The 25,287-nt window shown below is 34.6% G+C and overlaps 1 protein-coding gene across 3 annotated transcripts in view; it reads right to left on the minus strand.

Moving 5' to 3' along the window:
- ADK (adenosine kinase) overlaps nt 1-25,287 on the minus strand; it is a 536,863-nt gene that overhangs the window by 277,525 nt on the left and 234,051 nt on the right. For all 3 annotated transcript variants that reach the window (XM_046652329.1, XM_046652331.1, XM_046652330.1), the window contains one exon: nt 824-996. In XM_046652329.1, coding sequence (XP_046508285.1) covers nt 824-996 — 173 coding nt within the window. The remainder of the gene's footprint in view (nt 1-823; nt 997-25,287) is intronic.

Consider the following 25,287-nt stretch of genomic DNA (forward strand, 5'->3'; position numbering starts at 1 on the left):
AAATGCTGTTAGCAACACATGAATGTATTGAAGGAAAATCTCCATGTAGCTGCAAAAAGCAAAAATACAACCAATGCATGGAAGGCCCTGAGAGATATAGTTCAAATTCATATACAGAAGAATTCTCTAATAAGCAAAGTTGTAGAGAAATGTAATGGGCTGCTTCTTGAGAAGTGCATTACTCAGGACTGAAGTTTTTTAATATGGATGGATGACTATTTGCCAAAAATGCTTTAGATGTCCTAATTCATATGAGACTAGATATAATGTAGTATTTCATATATGTTAAAAAATACATATGTAGGGACTGGCCCCATGGCCGAGTGGTTAAGTTCATGCGCCCCACTTCAGTGGCCCAGGGTTTCACTGGTTCAGATACTGCACACAGACATGGCACCGCTCACCAGGCCACGTTAGCTCAGGTGCCAATCTTTAAAACAAAAAGAAATATGTATATATGTATTCGAATATTCTACTCTCAGGATATGGTGAAAAGAACATTCTTTCTAATGCCAGTTTGGCAAGAAACTAGCCACAAGACATTGAATAAAATGCTTTCCTTTTCTGATCCTAATTATAAAAGTAGAGATTAGACTAGACAATCTCAAAAATTTCATTCTCATATGCCTCATGAAGACAACAGCAGGTTCAACAAAGGAAATTTTTTTAAAATAAGAAAAAATGATACAAGGAAGAAGAGTTTATTAAATATTAAAAGCAATTATAAACATGAGGTCTAAATTCCAAATTCAGATTGGAATTCAGATTTTACCAGTGTTTAAAAAGCCAATTAGTACAGGGCTTCCCTTGGAATTACACTGACCTGTTGTCATCAGTGATGCACACAGCACAGGTTCCTGTTGGTTGCTCATTCTGTTCATAATAATGAGCATCCACATGGACTTCAGCAGTTTTTTTCTTCAGGATCTCCCCAAATTTATCTATTCCGATGCATCCAAAAAATGTTGCTGCTTTGTGTGGTTGCTGAATCATCCACTGAAAAATAGGAACATAAATAATATTAATGGGTCAGAAAAATAGAACACATAGTTCAGTATTCTGCCATAGATGGTGGCATAAAAGGGATGCTTAGAAGCTGTGGCAGTTATGAATGGAATTCCAACCCTGTATTAGAATAATAAATCTAATATAACCACCACATAAAATGTTATTATACTACTTTCAGGGAGAGAAACAGAGCATAGCGGTTAAGAGCTCAGAATCTAAACTCACAAAGACCTTACGTCAATGCTGGCTTGATATAGGAAAATAATAGTGAGTCCCAATAGAAGTAGTATAGCATTGTCATTAAAAGCCCAGATAATATATATTAGCAGTGGTTGTCACTATTATTGTCATACTTGTAGTAATTCATATATAAGTTAAGCTAAACTATGCTCATGTCTAATAAATTGTTTTAAAAATTCAGAAATAAAGTGTTAAAAATTTCAATTCTAATCTTATCATTTCATTAGTCTCATAAAATTTAATTTCTTTGCCATAAATTAGTGACAGTGGATTTCTTTTAAAATGCATACTTTTCACTGATATGAAATGTTATCTTTCATAATTAGTTCAAATTCCTGAGGTTTCTAAAACTTCTATTAGCTATCCTAAAGCCACCATCGATTTTGTTTCTAACACTTATAGTTAGCAAAATACAAAGTCAAAAGACAATAAAATCTTATCATATTCTCAAATATTTGGAGTATAAAAGAAATGCATGTATATTTGAGAGTTAAAGGAATGAGGAGAGAAACAGAAGGTAGCAGAGAGAAAACCATAAGATAAAGATACAGTAACCATCTGATGATCTAGCAATCTGACTTCTAGAGATTTATCCTGAAGATACATGTCCACAAATGTAAAACAACACATGTATACGTATTCTTTGAGACATTATTTGTAATAGGAAAATGTTGGGAACGACCTAAATGTCCATCCGTATAAGACTGGTTGAATAAACTATGATAAATCCATTCTGTGGTATACCACACAGCAATTTAAAACAAAAAAGAAAAAGGAAAAGCTGTATGGAATCATCCATCTATATGGAGTAATTGCCAGGATATTTTGTCAAGTAAAAAATAAAAAAGAGCAGGGTTCAAAAGTGTGTATGAGTGTATATGGCTTAAGAAAGAATTAAGAACATATATTCTTTTAGTATATACACATATTCTTTTAGAATTTACATGTAATTTTAAATTTGGTTCTTCTACAAAAGGAAACATAGGAAAAATAAACCAAAAATTAAAATTGTTTTCTATAAGGGTGGGTGGCAAGGAATGGAATACAGAAATAGGGAAGAAGAAAGACTTCTCTGAATGTAATACTTCACATGAACTTGACTTTTCAAATGTTAAAATTTTACTTTTTTGAAAACGAAATTCAATTTAAATTTCAAATTCAATTAAAAGTGGTAAAGTTTAATACAATAGAAGCAAAGAAATCAAAGAAAATATCAAATTGCGACATAACCACAAAGAAAACAATACAAACAACTTTTCAACATACTGTTAACTTTTCAACCTACTAATACAAGGAACAAAAACAAAAAAGTCTTGAACTTTAATAGTAGGTTTATTGTTGGTAACGACATTGGGTAAAATTATTTTGCGTCTATTGTAGGACAGTGAAATGGACATAAAGTTGATGTCGCTGGGAAGCAGGCTTGCACTGCTGTGAACTAGGCTTGCAGGATAGGAGAAGGACAATACAAATATGGAATGGGGCAAAGGAAGAATGTTCCAAGCAAGAAATTTGAGGGAGACTATCTCAATCAAATGATTTAACTTAGTTTCTTCCCTTACTGAAGATGCTGACATTATATGCCTCCTGCTATGATGCAATGAGAAATACGAAGTATCACTTTTATATAGTATTCTTGTCAAAAATGTTTAACCTGAATCTAATCATGATGACACAATCAGGTAAGTCCAGATTATGGCATATTTTATAAGTAACTGGCTTGGACTCTCAAAAGAAGGAAATGCCTAGAAAGACATCCCACAACCCCCCTAAAAAAGGTGGAAATATTGTTGTAGATCAAAGCAAATTAATGAATATGACAAATACACACACTGTGTAATCCTTACTGGGTCTTGGATTAAGAACAAAATCATGGGGCCGGCCCTGTGGCCAAGTGGTTAAGCTCGAGCTCTCTGCTGTGGCGGCCCAGGGTTTCATGGGTTCAAATCCTGGGTGTGGACATAGCACTGCTCATCAAGCGATGCTGAGGGAGCATTCCACATGCCACGACTAGAAGGACCCACAACTAAAAATACACAACTATGTACCGGGGGGCTTTGGGAGAAAAAGGAAAAAAGAAATCTTAAAAAAAAAAAAAAAAAAAAAAGAATAAAATCAAACAGCTATAAAGGACACTAGTAGAATAATGGTTGAAATTGGAATACTTATATCAGAAAATAGTACTGTATCAATTCTAAATTTCTCAAACAGAGGATAAATACTTCAAAATGGTTTGGATGAATTAATTAATTAATTAATTAATTAATACAAAGAAAGAGAAGCAAATGTGTTAAAATTTTAACAACTGGTAGATCTATGTATGCAGGGTATAGGGAAGTTCATTTTACTATTCTTTCTACTTTTTCTGTAAGGAAATTTTCAAAATTAAAGAGTGGGTCAAAGATATTATAACGAAATCAATCATTCCATTTAAAGACTAGTAATAATTTGAAATTAATTTATTCAATCTTGGATACTATCAATCCATTTATTAAAATGAGTAAATCACCTCAAGCAGTTAATATCTTAAAATGCATCAATATTAATGCCTAACAGATTTTAAATACTTTAAACTAGACTTAGGGAAAGTATAAATTTAACAGCAGAGAATATGTATTGTTCTATAAATTACTTTTAGTCATGTAGAAAGGAGGGTTAAATAATCAGCTATGTTTCTTTTATGTAGAAAAAACAAGCCAACAACAAATTTTACTATGATTATTTAAATAACTTAATATGCTATCAAAATAATAGAAAACCATTCAGTGATCATTCATCATAATCAAAGTGATTCAGTCATCATAATCAAACTTTACATATTCAAACTATAATCTGAAAAGGGGGCTATATCAGCTCACTACCAGGCTTAAATTTGACTTATAATACTTCCATAATTGGTATTTAAATGAATTGAAATATCTTGATTATGAATCAATATTCCTTATACCTGCAAGACAAAAATGGACAAATAATACAGATATTCAGCAGGTTTTGTTATAATTCCACTATTGAAAATTTCATCACAATGGTTAACACTCTGGCTATTTCTGATATTAGCATACCAGGACACTGAACAAAATGTGAGAACCTTATTTTTGATCAGTTATTTCCACTCAAAAGTTAGTCAATCTAGAGGCTAGCCCAGTGGCATAGTGGTTAAGTTCGTGCACTCTGCTTTGGCAGCCCAGGGTTCACAGGTTCGGATTCCAGGCGCGGATCTAGCATCACCACTCATCAGGCCACTGTGGCAGCATCCCACATAAAATAGAGGAATATTGGCAACAATGTTATCTCAGTGACAATCTTCCTTGGGCAAAAAGAGGAAGACTGGCAACAGATGTTAGTTCAGGGCCAATCTTCCTCACACACACTCACAAAGAAGTCAATCTAAAAAATGCAAGTTTAGTAAGCCAAAGTAGATACACAAAAGGAATAGAAGCCATGTTCACTGCACTTAATAATCTAGCTGAGTAAGTAAAGATGTTATAACTAAGAAAGCTGAAATAGATGAAAAATATCAACGTTTTTAGTTTCCAAATTAATTTGTTAAGAGTTCTGTTAAAGTTAGAGTTGTCCTAAAATTTTCTCTCAAACACAACATTACCAACACCTAACCAATTTCCTACCATTCTGACATCCAATCAATAAATATTTAGTGGGTGTCTACTAGAGGATAAAAAGATGAAAATAACAGTGTCCCTAAAACGAAGTCACAACTGCTACTTTTTCAGATTCTCCAGGAAAGAGATTTAACCATGTTTTCATATTTCTTTTAGCTAAAACAAATGGCCCAGCTTCTCTTTGTTTATATACGTATAGTATATCCTTAAACACCTATCTTTAACTTCCCCTTCAGCCATGAGGGAGCAGCAGGGTCTAGAATTACTCTTGTGCTGTCAATAACTAGAAAACAAAACCATCATGCAAGCTCTATGCCAAGAGGCAATTTCCAGACTAAATGCTGCAGGTACAAAGAAGCCCAGCATTCTCACTGAAATGAGGGGACAGAGATAAGTGTTCAAAGCAGAAAAAGAAGGCTAGCAATTACGGAAAAGAGTTTCAGAGTGGAATAAGCTGAAATCCATACAGAATAACTCTTGAGGCTTTGGCTGGATACCAACCTGTGCATGCTTAAGGAATACATGAGATCATAGGGAATCTAAATAAATGCTCTAGGATTAAAAAGTGAGTTTATCAAGGTCTCAGGATTCAAGATCCATTAACAAAAGTATAATATAATTCTATATACTATCAGGGAACAGTTGAAAATTAAAATGAAGAAAACGTCATTTACAATAGAACAAAAAATGAAACACATTGGGACAAATTTAAGAAAACATGTGCAAGACCTATACATAGAACACTACAGAAATTCGGTGAGGAAAAAAAAGCCTACATATATGGAAAGCTATAGTACTATGTTTATGGATTAGAAAACTCAATATTCTTAAGACAGCAAGTCTCCCTAAATTGATTCATAGATTCAGTGAAACACCAATCAAAATCTCTTTCTTTCCTATGAAAGATCAGATTCCTGCTCTGCCTGTTGTGAAATGTCTGAAAATTCTGCCATGTCTGCAAAATTTTCATAAATGTTATTAAGATATCAAAAAGCAGATTCTAGGGGCCAGCCCCATGGCGTAGCGGTTGAGTTTGGTGCACTCCGCTTTGACGGGCCAGGGTTCACGGGTTCAGATCCCGGGCACAGACCTACACCACTCATCAGCTGTGCTATGGTGATCATCCACGTATAAAATAGAGCAAGACTGGCCCAGATGTTAGCTGCTGAGGGCTAATCTTCCTCAAGCAAAAAAAAGAGGAAGATTGGCAACAGATGTTAACTCAGGGCAAATCCTCCTCATCAAAAAAAAAAAAAAAAGAAAGAAAGAAAGAAAAGAAAAAAAAGAAGCTGATCACATATTCAATAGTAAAAGAAAAAGGAACTAGAATAGAATAGCCAAAGGTTAGGAGGTATGTCAGTGACTGAAATCAACATTGCCAAATCCCAATTTCTTCAAATATAAAATGTAGAATATAATCTAAGATCTTGTAAGGATGTTTTAAGAATTAGAAATAGACTAACAAGACGTGCACTTCAGTTCATCTATTATAGTTGGATCACTTTTATACAAATGAAAGAGCTTCACTATACTATAAATAACTCCACCTAACTGGAGAACAAGAAAAGCACAGGCATAATTGGTAACTTCAAATAAATACGTGGATTAGGGTCAGGCCCAGTGGCTAAGTGGTTGAGTTCGCACGCTCCACTCTGGTGGCCCAGGGTTTCAACGATTCGGATCCTGGGCGCAGACATGGCACGGCTCATCAGGTCATGTTGAGGGAGCATACTACATGCCACAACTAGGAGGACCCACAACTAAAATATACCGCTATATACCAGGGTATTTGGGGAGAAAAAGCAGGAGAAAAAAAAAAGATTGGCAACAGTTGTTAGCTCAGGTGCCAAAAAAAACCCACGTGGATTAGTTGAATTCAATTTTAAAAGCAATATTAAAGGCAGAATGTTACCAGAAAACATCCAGGAGGGAGATTAATTGCAGCTGAGGGGATCAGAAAAGGCTCCCAGAAATGGGTGACATTATCAATCAGTTTTTGAACGATGGGTATAATTTTCAAAAATGGCTATGACTTGGAAAGAAAGTAGAGGCATAGAGTACTTGCCTCCTTTCCTGTCTTAGGAATTTAATCATGGTGTCCCTAAGGCAAAAGAAATTCCATTTAAGTAGTCAGTTCCAAACAACTTAATAACTATTATTTTGTAACAATTTAGCACCTGTTGCGTGCGGCAAAATTCTCAAACCCTGGAATCAGGTGGTGATCACCACCCTCATTTCCTATTTCACATTGATTTTTGTGCAGTACCTGTTTCTTAATCACAGAAACTACCAAAAACCAGTTTTGCAGAGTATATGATACAACCAAAAAGAATGCAGCAATTTAATGTTAAAACGGAAACACCTGGCCAATAGGCACATGAAAAGATGCTCATCATTGCTGATCATCAGGGAAATGCAAAACTACACCAAGATATCACTTTACACCCATTAGAATGAAAAAAATATCTAAATCTAATAGTAACAAATGTTGGAGAGGTTGTGGAGAGAATGGAACCCTCATACACCGCTGGCAGGAATGCTAACTAGTGCAGCCACTATGGAAAACAGTATGGAGATTCCTCAAAAAATTAAAAATAGAACTACCATACGATCCAGCCATTCCACTACTGGGTATCTATCCAAAGAGCTTGAAGTCAGCAATTCCAAAAGTTCTATGTGCCCCAATGTTCACTGCAGCATTAGTTACAATAGCCAAGACATGGAAGCAACCTAAGTGCCCATCAACAGATGAATGGATAAAGAAGTTGTGGTATATATATACAATGGAATACTACTCAGCTGCAAAACAGAACAAAATCATGCCATTTGCAACAACATGGGTGGACCTTGAGGGAATTATGTTAAGTGAAATAAGCCAGTTAGAGAAGGATAATCTCTGTATGACTCCACTCATATGAGGAATTTAAAGATGTGGACAAAGAGAACAGATTAGTGGCTACCAGGGGAGAGGTGGGGTTGGGGGTGGGCACACAGGGTGAAATGGTGCACCTACAACATGAATGACAAACATTAATGTACAACTGAAATCACACAAGATTGTAACTCAATTAAAAAAAAAAAGAAGGAAACACCTGGAGCTAGTGGTGCATGCTGTATCTGACAGATGTCACTGTTTGCCTAGAAAATTTAAAATATCCTACAGACCCAATGTGGGTTTGCTACAGCACCCAAGGAGCCTTTGAACATAGTTTGGGAAATAAAGGATTATAGTGTCGACAAAAACAATGAAAAAGAGAAATAAAGAATTAATAGGAGTATAATGACAGAGCTGCTATATGGGAGGGAAGAAACTGATGGGAAAAGTAGACCTAGGCCAGATCATTAAATGCCACTTTAAGAAGTTTAGGCAGCATTCTGTAGGAAGAAGGATGGGCTTTTGAGCAAGAGTGAGATGATAAGAGCTGATGCGTCATTAACCTAAGGAATCAGGAGGAGAACACTTACAACTGAATTTAAACAGGGGCTGAATAAGTTACATATTAAGCTTCACATGAAGAGTCTTTAACAACATATGGAAAGATTTCTATTAATTATTAACTTCACCTTCCAGGTGCATTTCCTTTTATCAACTAAATGCAATATTTAGGACAATATAACTGACAATGATTTTCAAGAGCCAGTCACTTCTAAGATAGTGCTATATACTTTAATTCACGTCAGAATAGAATGATGAAGAATGACACCTAGATGCTAAAATAGTTGCAGAATAAGCCAAAAATAAGAAATTTTATACCAGAAAACTCAATAAGCCATTTCAGGAAAACTATAAAGCACAACTAACAGAAATTAAATGTCAAAACTGGGAAATAGCAACAAGCAGATTGCAAAGGGTGATGAGGAAATCAAAACTGAAGTAGTTGGTTAGGAAAACAGCATATATCACATAGTTTAAAGGACTCATTCTTTCAAATGACTGATATACTACCAAGTGAGACAGAGTAAAACACGAAATTTTCATAAATATTATTAAGAACCAATTCTCCCTAAATAACTAGTACATTATACTCCTTTCCTGCCAAAACTGCTCTATTTCCCAAGTTGGCAAGCATCCTATTAATAAAAATTGATTCCAAATAATCCTATTATTATCTCCATCAATGGTTCTTTTGTATTTTTATTGTTAAATACCTGTTAACATCTGTTTCTCAGAAGAGATTTTGGGAAACTTAGGCCTAACAGGAAAAAAACATAAATCTTAGACTCAGATGTATGTAAGTTCATTTAGTCATTTGATGATAAATTACACCGTCTATCAGAGATATATTTTTTGCAGAATTATTCTGAGAATTGAACAACAAAATGTAAGCAAAGTGCCTAAAGCAATGCCTGTTAGCAAGTACTGATGATGATGACAATTAACAGGCCACTGATATGATAAAAAGAATTTTTAGTCTAACTTCTTTCAACTGATTCCATAAATATTTTCTGATCACCTACCATTTGCTGAACATTACTGTAGTAAATAATGGATAAAGCAGCCTTTCTCTATTTCTTTCATAGGCTTCTTTTCTCCCCATACCTTAGCGTTCCACAGGCCTGGATCTAAGGATTATCTGCTCTTCTCACCCTATATGTTTTCTGCAAATATGGTCTAATCTACTCCCACAGTTTCAATTACCATCTATACACTGAGACTCTTCATCTCTATTTTCAAATTACTGACCTGAACCTTCAAATACCTATAAACTCTATTTTGCCTACTAAGTCTACATATTTCTACTTCTCTCTATCTCCATTATTTCTACTTTAGTGCAAGCCACCCTCTTCTCTCAGCCTACTGCCAGTGTCTTTAAAATTTTTGTTGTTGAAATATATTCACATACCATAAAATTTACCACTTTACAGTGTTTCCCTTATAGTTACAAGCTTATGCAACCATCACCACTATCTAACTCAAGAACATTTCAACACTAAAAAAAGAAACCTGTGCCCATTAGCAATCATTCCCCATTCTTCTCCCCTACTCTATCTCCCACAATCATTTGCAATAGTTTTTTAACTCATTTCCCTGCCTCCAGTTCTGTTTCCCTCCAATCCACTGCACTTTCAATGATCTTTCAAAAATGTCCTTCAATACTTACCCATTTCTCTTAAGCAAAGTTCAAACATAAACTTTATTGAACCATCTACTGCCTCTCCAAGTTCATCCTACAGTATTACTCTCTTGAATGCAATGTTCCAGCACAGTGAATACTTCATTCCATTTGTATTCTGTCTCATGTCTTTCCAGCTTCCTACTTAGGTGTTAGGCCTCACTTTCTTGGTAAACTCTTCCTGAACACTAGAGTATACGCCCATGTCTCATGTTGCCAGAGGAAACTGTATCAATCCTACCACAAAATTAATTCAACATAATTGTAATTTCCTGTTCAAGACACTGTTTTCCTGGCTTCTTTGATGTATTTCTACATCTAGAAGTGGGTCTGTCATTTTATGCACTTAATAAATATTTGTCAAATAAATGAACAGGAAACCCATAATTCTTTATTCATAAAGCTTACAATTTAGGGTTACATAAAAATTACAGAAAAAAGTACATTACTATAAGATACACAGAGAAAAAGTTATTGTAGCAGCTGGGAGTAGCATGTACCTTAGACTCTGGGGAGTGGACAAAGATTTCCTAAGGGAAATACAAGAAACTGTGTCCAGGCTAAAACTTGTAGGAATTATGGGACATGGTGGATCTTGGATGGAATAGTTAATTTTCAAAGGAAGAAGGATGACAAAGAAGATTAGAAGTAAAAAGGAGACTATTGGAATTATAGAACTAAGAGTAAATTCAGTACTCCAAAGGGATTTTGGTACCTTATAAATGCAATGAATAAAGATGAATAAGAAAAGTTCTTAGAATCAAAATGCTTATAATCTCTTCTGTAGTCTAAAGATATAGCATTTTCTAAAGCACACAATAAATGCACACTGAATATATTCTACTTGGAGATATCATTAGTGATATAACCATTAAACCCGATTAAAGATTCAGCATAGGACCTGGGATAAGGTTAGCACAGAATAAATTTTAACCATTATTACAATTCCTACTCTTGTAATTATTATATCAGCATCAACAACACTATTGTTATTGCTATTTCGAAGACAAATTGTTAAGTATTTAGAATAATAATAAGGAGTCTGAATGTAATCTTCTAAGAAGATTTGTAGCCCACCCGAGGTCCATGGGCCCCTACTAGTGCAAGGTATGTGTGGGATGAAGGGCGAAATCTATGAACTTCCTAAAATGATAAAGAAACTGAGATGCATTTTTTAGAGGAAAGGATTCACAGATTTCATCAGATTCGTAAAAGGGACTGGGCCATCCAGACCAAAGAGAAGGAGACACGGGGAGAAGGTAGCTACAGCGAGGGAGGAAGATCTTTTTTTTAACTAGGTTATAGGACGGAACCAAATTAACCAAGAAAACCATTTAATCCAAAGATATCCAAATTAAAAAATATTGTAGAAGTTATGTGTCCTTAAAACAACTTATATTATCTGAAACTGTTACTAAATTAATTTCTTTAACTATCAACAATAACTAGCCTGGATTTATTTCCATAGGTCTCCAAAACCAGGGGATAAAAAATAACACAATGCGTGAGTATGGTGTTATAATAGGTTTCAGGTTTTTAATCAACTTGACTTTCACCAGAAGCCTTTAAGCAACAAGATTTCTAACAAGTGGATAGTATATATTCTACTTCTATGTCCTTCCAAAATTTTAAAAATCATGCCTACTTTTAGTTTCTTGTTTATGTACAATGAAGTCTACATTTTAGGTTGGGGAAAAAAAATCTCTTAAAGAGAACTCAGATCTTTAAAAAAAACCTCTGGAAAATGTTTTCAGAAATAGAATTCAATATAGCATTTCCACAACATTAATGGAAATTGTTAAATTCCTTTACATAATGAAATGATGTTCTAAATATATATGGCAATATGTTGATGGGGTTCAGGACACGCTACACCAAATTATGGCACATTGGCTGAAGGAATTTGAGAAAATGGCAGAAACAGGAAGGTCATTCTGACCCTCCCTTCCCTTCTCCCCTGAAACAGGTCATAAAATCCTCATGTTAGACGTGTCCTCTCTATACCTGGAGGAAAAGAACATCTTTATGTCTGAAGACAAAAGGATGCCAAGAACTCTAACTAAAAGACCTTGCTAAGTCTCCCCCAGTTTACTATACTTGCCTCATACTTTCTGACCTATCACATTTCCACTAAATTTCCCACTCTTCATCAAACCTAGCATAAAAATACTCAGGCCAAATTGTTTCTTCAGCTCTTCATTTCCTTATGAAAGCTCCTGCGTCACATAAAATTTATGTTAAATAAATCTGTATGCTTTGTCAGTTTAATTTTCAGACCCAGCCAGGGACCCGAAGAGGGTTAAGGAAAACTTTTTCCTCCCCTATAACCCACAAGCAACTTCAAATTAAAGGAGATTGTAGTAATAGCTGTTCTAGAGTTTAAAGAACATTTTTATTCATCTATATATTTCATTATAATTTAAAATAATTTCCAAAATCATTTATCATTTTCCCCATATATTCCAAACACCTTCCCCTGACAACTTAAGAAAAACTGTGCTAACACCAGATATAAACCAAAGGTTCAGCTGAAAAACACTATAATTAGCTAAAGATGAGTTAGAAACAAAAATACAGTTAAGAGCTAAATTAGTGAGTACTTACTATACATTGGGCATTACGCTAGTTCTTTACCCACTATGTTATATCAGTTAATCTGATCTACCAAGCACGAGGTAAATACTATTCCAGTCTCACAAGTGAGGAAAGAGAGAGTAGGTCAGTGGCAAAGCTCAAGTCTCTATGATTTTAGAAGATATACTCTCATTCTTTACTCTAGATATGAGGAAAGAAAGGGAAGTAAGGAAAATCATACTAGAATGAGTGTCATCAGACCTTAGACATAGGGCTGGCTTGGAAAAGAGTAACTGTGTAACCTCATATAAGTAACAATCTCTCTAGCTATCATCGTCCTAACTTGTAAAAGTGAGAAAATTCTGGTGATTTTCTAAGAGATCTATCACTTCAAGCTATGAAAAAGCAGAAAAATATACTATATATAAAACAAGAAAATAAACACCATAGAACTTTATTGTGGCCAATTACAACTGGGACAGAGGGGGCCGGCCTGGTGGCGCAGGGGTTAAGTTCACACCTTCTGCCACTTCTCGGCTTCTCGGTGGCCCGGGGTTTGCCAGTTGGGATCCCGGTTGCAGACATGGTACCACTTGGCAAAAACTATGCTGTGGTAGGTGTCCCACATATAAAGTCGAGGAAGATGGGCATGGATGTTAGCTCAGGGCCAGTCTTCCTCAGCAAAAAGAAGAGGATTGGCAGTAGCTAGCTCAGGGCTAATCTTCCTCAGACAAAAAAAAAAAAAAAAAAAGAACTGGGACAGAGAGGTGAGGACAGTAAAAAACCTTTAGAATAAACCACAATGGTCTTTAGAGGTAACAGTGTCACTCAGATGCATTTGCCAAGAAATTCTACAAAATCCACAGAGAAGCAAGTCACCTAATAACTAAAGAGTAAGAGAAGAATTGAGAAAAATCCTAACCCTTTACTATCTCTAGCATTCACGTTATAAAAAGCAAAGTCCCTCAAGGCAGTCAACATCTGCCCATCAACACCTATCAGCAGCAACATCAAAAACATAACGCAAAGGCCAAGTCAAAGTTTAAGACAATGATGAACTATGACAGCCTCTATTAAATTACCCCTTCCTTCAAGGTGTGTTTGATCAAAACAGTAAAGTTATTTTCACTCAGTCACATAACAAGCTATTTGTTGAGATTGAAACATCTGGTCAATATCTCCTAACACTGCAATTTCATGCACAGTTAGCATAAGGACACGTTTCTTCTCCTCTTCTTTCAGAGTCCATAACGGTGGCACATATGGCTGATCATTTCGTTCAAAGAGGATTCAATTCAAGGCATCACACACAATCGTCTGTACTTTATGGTGTTTTAAGTCTACCTGCCGTAGTTTTGCATCATCATTGCTCACTGATGTTCTCTTCTACTATAAAAGCCTGCAAATATGACAGAACACTTAAAGCTTAACAGCTTTCCTCCACTGGAGTTAGAAAGCATTTAAGGCAAAGAATCTATAAAGTGGCAGGTGGTTTTCTATTGCTAAAAACTCCCAATACATTGAACTATTTACCATTTTATTTACTATTTAAGCAAAGATCTAGCACAGATTAGGAAAGTAATTTTTAATGACAAATCAAATGCTTAACTTTCTGCATGAAAGATCTATGAAAGTATACTCTTTTGGTATAATTTTAAATTATAATAAATGACTTGAAAACAATATCACAGGAATATTTAAAAATTAATTTTAACAGGGGTTATCAGACTATTTTTTTAAACTTCACAAAGAGCAATTCTATAAGAAAATAAGAATGCTACAATTTTATCAGTCCAATATGCTGAAAATTTTCCATTTGAAATTCATTGATTTGTTGTCATGGTAACAAGGCTCTTTCTTAAACACTTATAGTAGTAAACCTGAACTCATACCATAGACTTCTCTTTTCCCCTTTCTTCCTTTAGGATAATAGCTTCAAAGGAAAAATTGGGTGGAGGTAGGGGACATCTTTAAAGCTACTGTTTCACATCTCCTTTGTCACACCTCCCTGATAGTATAGTAGTATAATTGCATGAGGATAGTTATCTTCTGAAATATAAGATTTGCCTAGAGATTAATAACTAAACAAATTTCAATGAGGAAATATTCTTCTAGTGATAAAGAATTACTTATGACCATCTTACAATAAGTAGCATGCAATGGCTGATTAAAGAAGGAGAATATCACCATGACCGAATTGAAATCTAAGTTAAAAGTAATGTCCAGGGCTGCTACTCTAGCATATAATTTAAATATTTTGTTTGTTCATTTGTTCATTAATTGAGTCAGTCAATCCAATCTAAAGTCATTTATGGAACACTTCTGTGGGCCACACACCACGCTGGCACTGAAGCATAAATGTGAATAAGTCAGACATGGTCCCCATCTCATGGAGATTCCAAACAAGATAAAACACAAAGCAAACAAAGCATTAAACAGAAATAAAATAATTGTAAGAAAAGCTATAAAGGAAAAAACAAATAGCTGAGAAAGACAATGGGTGGAAGAAGGGCAAGGAAAGAATCTACTTTAAATAGGCCTATCTGAAACACAAAATATGCAAAAGAGCTTATCAGACAAAGAGTGAACTTGGGGGTTGAGGAGTTTTCCAAACAAAAGAGCAAGTGCAAAGCTTCTGAGGCACAAAGGAGTTCGGCATGTTCAAAAAAACTGAAAATCAGTGTGGCCAGACCTCAGTGAGGGAGATGGAGGGTAGCTAAGATAAATTTGGAAAAATATGCAGATTCCAGATCAAGCACACTTGTTGGGTACGAAGAGGAGAACAAATTTTATCCAGGGTGCAACAGGATGCCACTGAAGGGTTTTTTTAAACAAAAAAGCAAAATTATGGAATTTAAATAAAGATCACTTTCGCTAGTGTATAAAAAGGGATTTTATACTGTATATAAAAGGAGAGGCAATAAGAAGATCAATTAGGAGGGTGTTATTCACATCCCACAGACAGTCCTTTGGAAAAGCTTATTGGCTCTATTCTCAAATTATTTCCGGATTTTAACCACTTTTTTTTCCAACCACTTTTCATTAATTCCACTGTGACCACCCATCCAAGTTACCATAACCTCTTGCCTAGACCGTTGCAAACTGCCTAATTCCCATGCTTCCATCCTTGACATTTTCCTTTTAAAATTTAAGTCAGCGCATGTCATTCCTTTGCTCAAAACCCTGCAATACTCTCCACATCACTCAGTAAGAAGCAAAAGTCATTACATTAGTCTACGATGCCCTACAGGATCCAGCCACTCTCCTTTACCTTCTGTTGCCTCTCTAACCTCATCTGCCGCTCGTCATATTCTGGTTCGACTACAGTGATCCTTGCAGGATTTTGAAACATGCCAAGCATGCCGTCCCTTAGCAACTGCTAACATCTCTACTAGACTGGACTTCCACAGCTAGCCAGATGCCTCCTCCCTCATCTTGAAAGTCCTTATTCAAATCTCACCTTCTCAGCGAAACTCTTGCCCACATACCCTACTTAATATTGTAAAACGCTCCTTTCGTTCCAACATTCCCGAAACCATACTCTTCTACTTTTTATCCCTATTCTTTATCACCTTCTAACTTGCTTCTGTAGTACATTTATTATATTTCACCCTCCCACTAAAATATTAGCTCTATGAAGGCAGGAATTTTTATCTGTTTTGCTTACTGATGTATCCCCAGAACTTGACATATAGTAGATACCCAATACGTATTTGATGAATTGTATCTTATTAACAGATCAATAGATAACAAAAGAGAGATCAATAGATACCAAAAACTTATTTTGATGATATGCATCACATATTCCTAAAACAATGTACTTGTTTATTTTAAAACAATGAGGGGCCAGCCCCATGGCTGAGTGGTTAAGTTTGGGTGCTCTACTTTGGTGGCCCAGGATTTTGCTGGTTCGGATCCTGGGCACAGACACGGCACCACTTATTAGGCCATGTTGAGGCGGCATCCTACATACTACAATCAGAAGGATCCACAACTAAAATACACAACTACACTCTTTCAACTCACACTTTAACCAAAAATGTAAAAAGAGCAGAAAAGTAGAAAATTCAGCTACTTATATTTTAGTAACTTTATGACAGAGACAGATTTCCTAACCAGGGATGAACACCCAATAGTACAAAGGAAAATACTGACAGCATGACTCGATAAATCTTAAGATCACTATACAGGAAAAAGAAGTGTATGTATGTGATGGGGGTGGGGCACACATGGGGGAGTTTGATATCCTTAATGTACAAAGCACTCTCAAAAATCACTAAGAAAAAGATCTGCAAGTTTGTCACAAGGGTGGTGGTGCTTGATAGAGTGATGTCCACCGATATAGATGATAATACATATATTTCTTTAAGGTAAGCAAAGAATACAAGCATTTCAAATACCGAGAGGGCTATCTATAGTAAGAAAAATGGCAGCACTTTGAAAAAACAAGAGCAATCTTCATTGGCTTTCAAATCTGTATTAAGGATGCCACTGTTGAAGCTATTTCCTATTCAAGAGTGAGGATGCCACAAGGTCTTTCAAGAAGCTCCCTTTGCCATTCTCACGATACTGCTGAGGTGCGTATGCCATTCTGGTCGTTCCTGATTGACTCTAATAAGAGACTAGCTTTGAGCCTGCCTATCTACCATAGGTAAATAAGTGGTAACAACTACGTCGGAGTCCCAAGTGTTGATTTGTGAGGCCAGGTGAATCAAAGCACAATTTCCCAGGCATATCCCCTATCTCTGGTGGGCCCACACTTTAGCCCACCTGTACCTATTCTTAGAATGAAATGAACAGCAAAGGACAATAATCATATGTATTTTTTGCAGAGTAACATCAGATAATTAAAATGTACAGAGTTCTTTTAGAAAAAAGATTTACATGCAAAGAGATCAAGGAGAATCTTGTTAGTAAGTTCAACTGTAAGATCACTAAAGTTAAAATGTTATGAGGCAGCTACCAGGGAATTATACATCTGTTAATCCAAAAAAACTTCTATTAAGCTCTTATTATATCTAAAGTACTCTGTGAAGGAATACCAGCGTGAATAAAACCTTGAGGAGTTCACAGTCTAGGTGGAGGAGGCAGCATGGAAACCGAAATACAATGAGCATTATAATAGAGGAATGCACAAAATATTCTGAAAGCATGAAGAAGTTTGGGGAGTAATGAAAAAGTCAAAGATAAAATGACAAGCTAGTTGTTGATGGTTGATGATTTGACCAGGCTGAAAAGAAGAAAAATAAAAGTAAATTACAAACAGAGATACTCACACGTGTAAAAACAGAGAGGGATATCATGTTCATGGCTTACTCAGGGAATTAGTAAGACACAAGATCCATAATAACATATTTTACGAAGGACTAGTAGTCCATAATACTGAAAAGCAGGCTGGGATCAGAGAGTTACATGATAAAAATGTATTTTAGTAATATAATTTTGGCAACAGTGTTCAGAAAACTAACCAAAAAATGGGAGACAATTCTCAATGGGTCTATCATGTCTCTGTAGGTCTTTATCAGATTTTGCTCTCTCCTTTTAAGGATGTGTATATAACAAACAGCCTTAGAAGATAAAGACAGTGGCTTTATCTTAGGGTAAAGGTTGGGCAGGTTTTCAAGAAGCACCTTTGAAGACTGGGGTTTCCTAAGTTCAGGATTCTTTAATTGTAACACAAATTCTCTGCGAGCACAGCTTCCCCCTAGGTCAACCTCCACATTACCAATGAGTGACTGAGGAGGCAAACAGAACCAATGGGATTCACGCTGCCTGCTATGCTTTGAGTGAAAACTTCATTTGTCTCGGACCCAGAAGGCTCTTGTCTTCTGTCATTATGTCATTATCTATGAAACTGTGGCAGACTAATTTGATAGCTTGCAAGTGGTACAAAATCCAAGACATTTCACAGTTATTGATAAAAAAAAAAAAAGAGGAGGGCCAGGACAGGACGCAGGAAGACCAATTGCCAGGCCATGTGGTATTATAGAAAAGAGACAAGGATCTCAACCTTAAGAATTCTAAGGAAGGAGAAAACATACGAGAAACATTTTTTTGGAGGCAAAAAGGACAAGACATGGCATTGATTGAGGTGTGGGAGGTAAGAGAGAGTGTGGGTTGAGTATGACTACAATGTCTCTAACTGGATGACTGATGCGTGGTTATGTCATTAAAAGAGAAAGATAAGAACATAAGAGTAAGTACAATGTGAAAAGCCAGAGAACTGAGAGTTGAGTTTGAACATATGGAATTATGAAAATATTCATGTAGAGATACTTACTGGAACATTGGCAATACAGCTTTGTATTTGTTCCAGAAAGAGATCACAAACAGAAAAAGCATTGAGATTCAGCTATTCTTGAAGAAAAGTCTGCAGATCCTCAGAAAACCCTGAGAACTTGTCAGAGGATCCACAAAGTCAACTCAATTTTCACAATAGTATTAAGCTGTTATTTGCATTTTTCACTGTGTTGACATTTGCTTTCATAGTGCAAATTCAACAATGGGTAAAACTGCTGGTACCTAAGGACAAAAAGAGGCAAGGGAACAAAGCTGTACCAGTAGTAACTGAATTACTCAAAACCCTGTGCTCATATTAAAAAGATACCAATTTAAGAATTTTTTGAAGCAGAAAAATCACTGTTTTTTATTAAACATTGACCCTCAAATATACATCTTTTAAATTCTCCATGTAAGGAAATGGGAAGTATGAATGAAGTACAATGGTTTCCTGAGGAAACGCATTTGTGCAGTTGAGTTTCTATATGAACCAACTGCTTTTTTTTACAAAAAACTATTTTTATTTGAAATAATGATTGACAGACAAATGATAGTTATTCAGACTTGAGTATCTGGCAGACGTTTTCTTGGAAATGAAAAAAAGTAAGCCTGGCACTTAAAAAAAATAACTGTCACGATTTATTGCTAATAATAAAATTTGAGCTTTCAACTGAAATCATAATTGTGTCCAACTTCTATCTACCACAGTGAGATTCTCAATACATAAAAGACTATTTTCTTGAGATTGGTAGATTGACAAATGAGACATTTTGTATTTGCATAATTTAATAAATGAAAACTTTGTAAATGACCAACGTATCATAGTTAAAGTCAAGAAGATCTATTCAAAGACTTAGACCAAAAGATATATATTTTTTAACATTAACATCTTTGTTTAGATACTATACAATTTACATTTAAAGTATACTATTCAAGGGCATTTAGTACATTCATAGAGTTGTGGAAACATTACCACATCAATTTTAGAATATTTTTTAAAAAACCCACATCACTTAGCCATCACACTCCAAAACCCCTACTCCCAATAAGCCCTAGGCAACCACTAACGTATTTTCTTTTGCTTTAAACATGCATATTCAGGACATTTCACAGAGACTGAATCATAAAATATATGGACTTTTGTGAGTGGCTTCTTTCACTTAGCATAATGTTTCAAGTTTCACTCATATTGTGGCATAAACCAGTACTTCAGTTCTTTTTATGGCCAATATTCTACAGTATGAATACTCCACATTTTGCTTATCTATTTATCAGTGGATGGACACTTGGGTTGTTTCTACTTTTTTGCTACTATGAATAATGCTGCTATGAACATTTGCGTATAAGTTTTTATATAAACATATGTTTTCACTTCTCTTGGGTACATACTAAGAATGGCTGGGTCACATGGCAAATCTATCTTTAGCCTTTTGAGGAATCGCCAGACTATATCCCAAAGCAGTTGCACCATTCTACAATCCGACCAGCACAACTTTTCAACATGCTCACATACAAAAAATTTCTGTATACGGAGTGACGTAGGGGTATAACTTCATTCTTTTGTATGTAGATATCTATTTTTTCCAGCATCATTTGTTGAAAAGGCCATTCTTTCTCTAGTGGAGTGTCTTGATATTCTTGCCAAAAATCAACTGACCATAAATGGATGGATTTATCTCTGAACTCTCGAAGCTATGACAACTAAATTTGACAAAGGTGCAAAGGTAATTCATTGGTGAACAAATAGCTTTTTCAACAAAAGGTGCTAGAATTATTGGACAGTAATTTACAAAAACAAAAATCTTCAATCTATTGCTCACACTATAAATGAAAATATCACAAGGTAGATCACAAATCTAAATGTAAAATCTAAAACTATAAAACTTAATGCCATCGTGTACCATGATTTTTTTTATCATTGGCCATTTAGAATTCCATACATAGAAATATCATAATGACTATAATTTTTCCCATATTGTTGAACATTTAGACTGTCTTCAGTTTTCCACAATTACAAATACTGGCTCAATATATTTACATGTTACTTATGTACACATCTAACTATTTTTATCGGATACTTAAACTAGGAATTACTGGGTCAAAGATTATGTGCATATTAAACCTGTAAAGAACCGTCAATGCTCTACAATAAAGTGTACCTTGTTTTCACACCCATACAGAAAGGTTTAAAAGTGTCCTTTGTTTTCTATCATCCCTAACACTAAACTCTAATCAATTTATTTTTAACAATGTGACAAATAAAGACGGTAACTTTTATTTTAACTTGTATTTTGATTGTTAATTAGGTTGAGGAGCTTTTCATTTACTTATTAGCAATTCATATTTCTTCTTATGTGAACTGAATTACCCATCATATTCTCTGTTTACTTTCTCGGTTTGGTTTTCCTTTCTTCTTTATGATGCCAAGAATCCAAGAATTTGTTTATATATTAGGAACATTAACTCTTTGTCTGATACATCTTGCAAATATTTTCCTCCATTTCATCTTTGTTTATAATTTTTTACCAAAATTTTTTTTTGCATTTTTATGTACTTTGATCTTTATGATGTATGAAATTAGACACAACAATAATTGAAGGAAAAGGTAAGCCAGCAAAAGGTACAGAGAAAGGATGACTCAAAGAGTTAATAAAAGAACAAAGAATGAGTGCTATTTGTCCTGAAAGCTAATGGAAGAAAGAAATTTTCAAAATTGAGAGAGTGATCTACAAATGAAACAACCTAAAGTGGGTCACAGTTAGGATTCAGATTTTTAAATGGCCTTTGGGTTTGGCAATTATATTATTAGTGACTTTTGCAAAAAGAATGTATTCAAAAAGAGATAAAGTTGAGATCTCACATTGCAGTTAGTGAATAAAGAATGAGTGGGAGTGGGAGGTGGAACAGTGGTGATAATGAAGGTATAGCACTCTGTCCAGACATCTGGCAGGGAAGGGGAGGGAGGAAAAAGCTAACAGTTTGAGGTTCTAGAGAATGAAAAAAGACGGAATCGAGTTGAAAAGACAAAATTTTATAAACAAGTTTGAAAACATTGGGGAGAGAAGGTGAAGAAGTCAAAACAACAATTTTTTTATATTTATAGGGTATGCTATGAAGTTGCTTGCTGAGAATAGGGTATGATGGTACAGAAGATTGGGAAAGATGTAAAGAAAAACAAAGAAAAATAAGAACTGGAGTAGAAACTCAAAGTACCGTAGATGCAGACATGGGTGAGTTTTTAACAATGCCTAGAAAAATGATTTGCACATAGACAAACTCACTGAATAAGTATAAAATTTAACTAAATTTGGGATAATTAAAAAATATACATACTTCAGAAAATATCATTTTTATATTAGTTTTTAATATATGTTTTATGCAAACCAATAGACTAATATAATTACACCGTGACATGATTTCCTAAGGAAAACATATAATTTCATTTATTTAATTTCAATAGAATCCGGTAAAGAAATTTCAGATTAAGGAGTTGGCAAGTTGATGAAGCAACAGCAGTTGAAATTTACATTTGTAATATAGCATGAAATATTTGTTAATGTCCAAAAAATGAAATCTTTAAAATTTCTCAAGATCCTTAATAAATAATAATATTTTAATATATACATAACTCTAGAAATAAGAATCATTTAAAATATTATAATCTAAAATGTAACAATAAGAAAACTTAGTCAAGTTTCTATCTAAACTATATTACCATGAGTAACTGTCAACAAAACATTTCCATAACAAAAGCAAAAGTAAAAAGTACTAAAATTGCTAATCACCGGTAAAGCTTGCAGCTAGAGTTAAAATGAAGACTTTACTAAATGTATTCAGTTATTAAATGTACTCTGAAAATGATTTTTTTAATGACACTAACACTGAGGGGAAATTGGGTAAGGATTACATGGGAACTCTCTGCACTACCTCTGAAACTTTCAGTAAACCTAAAATCATTCCAAATCAGAAGTTTATTTTTAAAAACTAACAATGAAATAATAGTTTTACATTTTTAAACTTTTTATTTTTAAATATTTTATACTTATAGAAACATTGCAGAAATAATAGAGAATTCCCACATAACTTTGTCACAGCTTCCCTTAATATTAACATGTTATATAATAATAATAAACTCATCAGAATCATGAAATTGCTTGCATATGTTGAAGAGCTTGCCCACATACCATAAAAAACTCTGGGTCATAAGGTAATATTTTTATTGCAAAATTTCCTTGACATCGTTTATTGCTGTTCATCTGAGGTGATAAAGAAAAGGACATTTCCATTTGCAAGCAGAGTGAAAAAGAGTAGTGTTTTCACCTATCAATCTTATCGTTCAACTTTCTAAAATATATTGCTATTTTGGAAATGGGTATCCTCCAAGTGGATGGATAACAAGGTACTTAAAATTGTATGAGACATATTAATCATCAAAAGAATTTCTAGAAAGAAAAGCTACCATTTCCAAAAATATTCCAGGAAGAGCTGAAGATCTGGAGACCAGAAATTTGTCACAAGACCCCCCTATATAATATTATTATAATTTTCATCTAATAGTCTCAATATCCAAGGTATAAGAGTGGTGGATGGTTAGGTAGACTGATCAAGAATAGGTGGCTAGATATTGTGAAATAAAAGGACACAAAAATTGAGAGAAAAACGTGAGTACAGTCAAATGCACTAAGTGCAGTGAAATGGCAGATCTAGGGTCAGTGAAGCTTAAGGTACAAGGGCTAGGAGAATTCTATGTAATCAGAGAACTGAAATAACAGGAGAAAAGTCAGGGAAAGACTGAAAAGGATGAGAGGTTTTAGTCAGAGAATAGAATATTAAATTTTTAGACTTCATACACAGAACAGTAGGGGATGATAATGTAGTACATGTAGACATGACAGAGTATAATTAAAAAAGAACTGAGGTCAACAAATTCTGAAACTACCATGAGGGCTGGGTTACAACAATGAAGTCAGACCACTAACAGTTAAATTATTCCTTACCTTCTAGTTGGAGAATTCTTGATAGATACCTACACAAGCCTCAATGAAATTCATTTAAACATCTTAAGACTACAAAACTATAAAAGATATTATTAAAATGCTCATTCTATCCTGTATCTGTTGAACTCATGGGAAAAACACAATTTAAAAAAAATGCCAAAAAAACAAGAAACGTTAAAATTGTCTTGAAAAGAGGATTTTCGAGCAGGATCACCATTTCACAAAGTATTTTATTACTAATTTTTCAAATAATGTCTAATGCTATTAGACATTAATCTCCAGGAATTATATTCAATGTAATTAATCTTCAGAAATTATATGCAATGATGCTGAATAGGCATTTAAATTAAGTTTGTAAAGTAATCCTTTAGATAGAGGAGAAAAATGTGATATCTACAAACTTTTCATTTAGAAAACAGAGGAAGACAGATTTCTTACACCTCTGAAAAATTCGGAGGTAATGTGAGTGAGATATTAAGGATGAAGCAATTCTCTCTTGCAAAAACTATTCTTTTTTATATGTTTATTATAAATGGATATGCCAGCATTAGGGCTATACCTTCCAGTTTTACCTGAACATGAGTCAAAAATAAATAGACATCCCTTCAAAGTGCACGTTAAAAATATAATCAAAGACATTTCAGAAAGTTGAGGAGAACCGACTTTCTCTTTTCCTTGGGGGGTGAGACACAGGACACTTTAGATTATGATTGTTCTAACACATTAACACAGCTGATTTTAATTTTTCCTTTCCAAACCCAAAAGTTGCAATTGCTAAAACATATATTTCATTGTGAATTTATTTTTCCTCATAATGGGTTGTTTGAAAAGGAAATATGATTAAAAACATACTAGACAATCAGGAAAGCAACCAGGAAACTAACAGTTTAAAACATCTCCAAAATAAAAATTACAAGGCTATTTTAAAATCACCTTAAAATTACTCTATATGATCTTTAAAAAATATTAATAGAAGATTCTTAATAATAAATAACTTTTAAATAACCTCTACCATAAAGACACATATTCCAAGCTCACTTCTAACCATAATCTATTGGGCCAAATGTATATCAGAAGAAATTGAAGAAAACAGTCAAAAGGCTTAAAAGATGTTGCTCATTCAAATTCTGGAGACTAAGTAGTGGGAAGATGGTGGCATAGGTGGAGTGTGAACTAACCTCCTCCCACAGATACAACAAATTTACAACTACCCTTGGAACAATTATCCTTGAGAGAGAACTGAAATTGCATTAAAAAGATCCCCACAACAAGGGACAGTCCTGACTGAGGTGGAAGAGGCAGAAATTGCTTTTTTGAGAGAAAAAGAAGCCAGCTTCACGAACTCAGGAGCTTCACGGCCAGCCAGAAGTAATCCTAAGTTAGACAGCCTTCCCTGTAGGAGTGGGGGACCCGAGTAGGGGAGCATTACTGCTATAAACATCTTTTCGACTCAAC

The sequence above is a fragment of the Equus quagga genome, chromosome 2, assembly GCF_021613505.1.
Source record: "Equus quagga isolate Etosha38 chromosome 2, UCLA_HA_Equagga_1.0, whole genome shotgun sequence".
Lineage (NCBI taxonomy): Eukaryota > Metazoa > Chordata > Mammalia > Perissodactyla > Equidae > Equus > Equus quagga.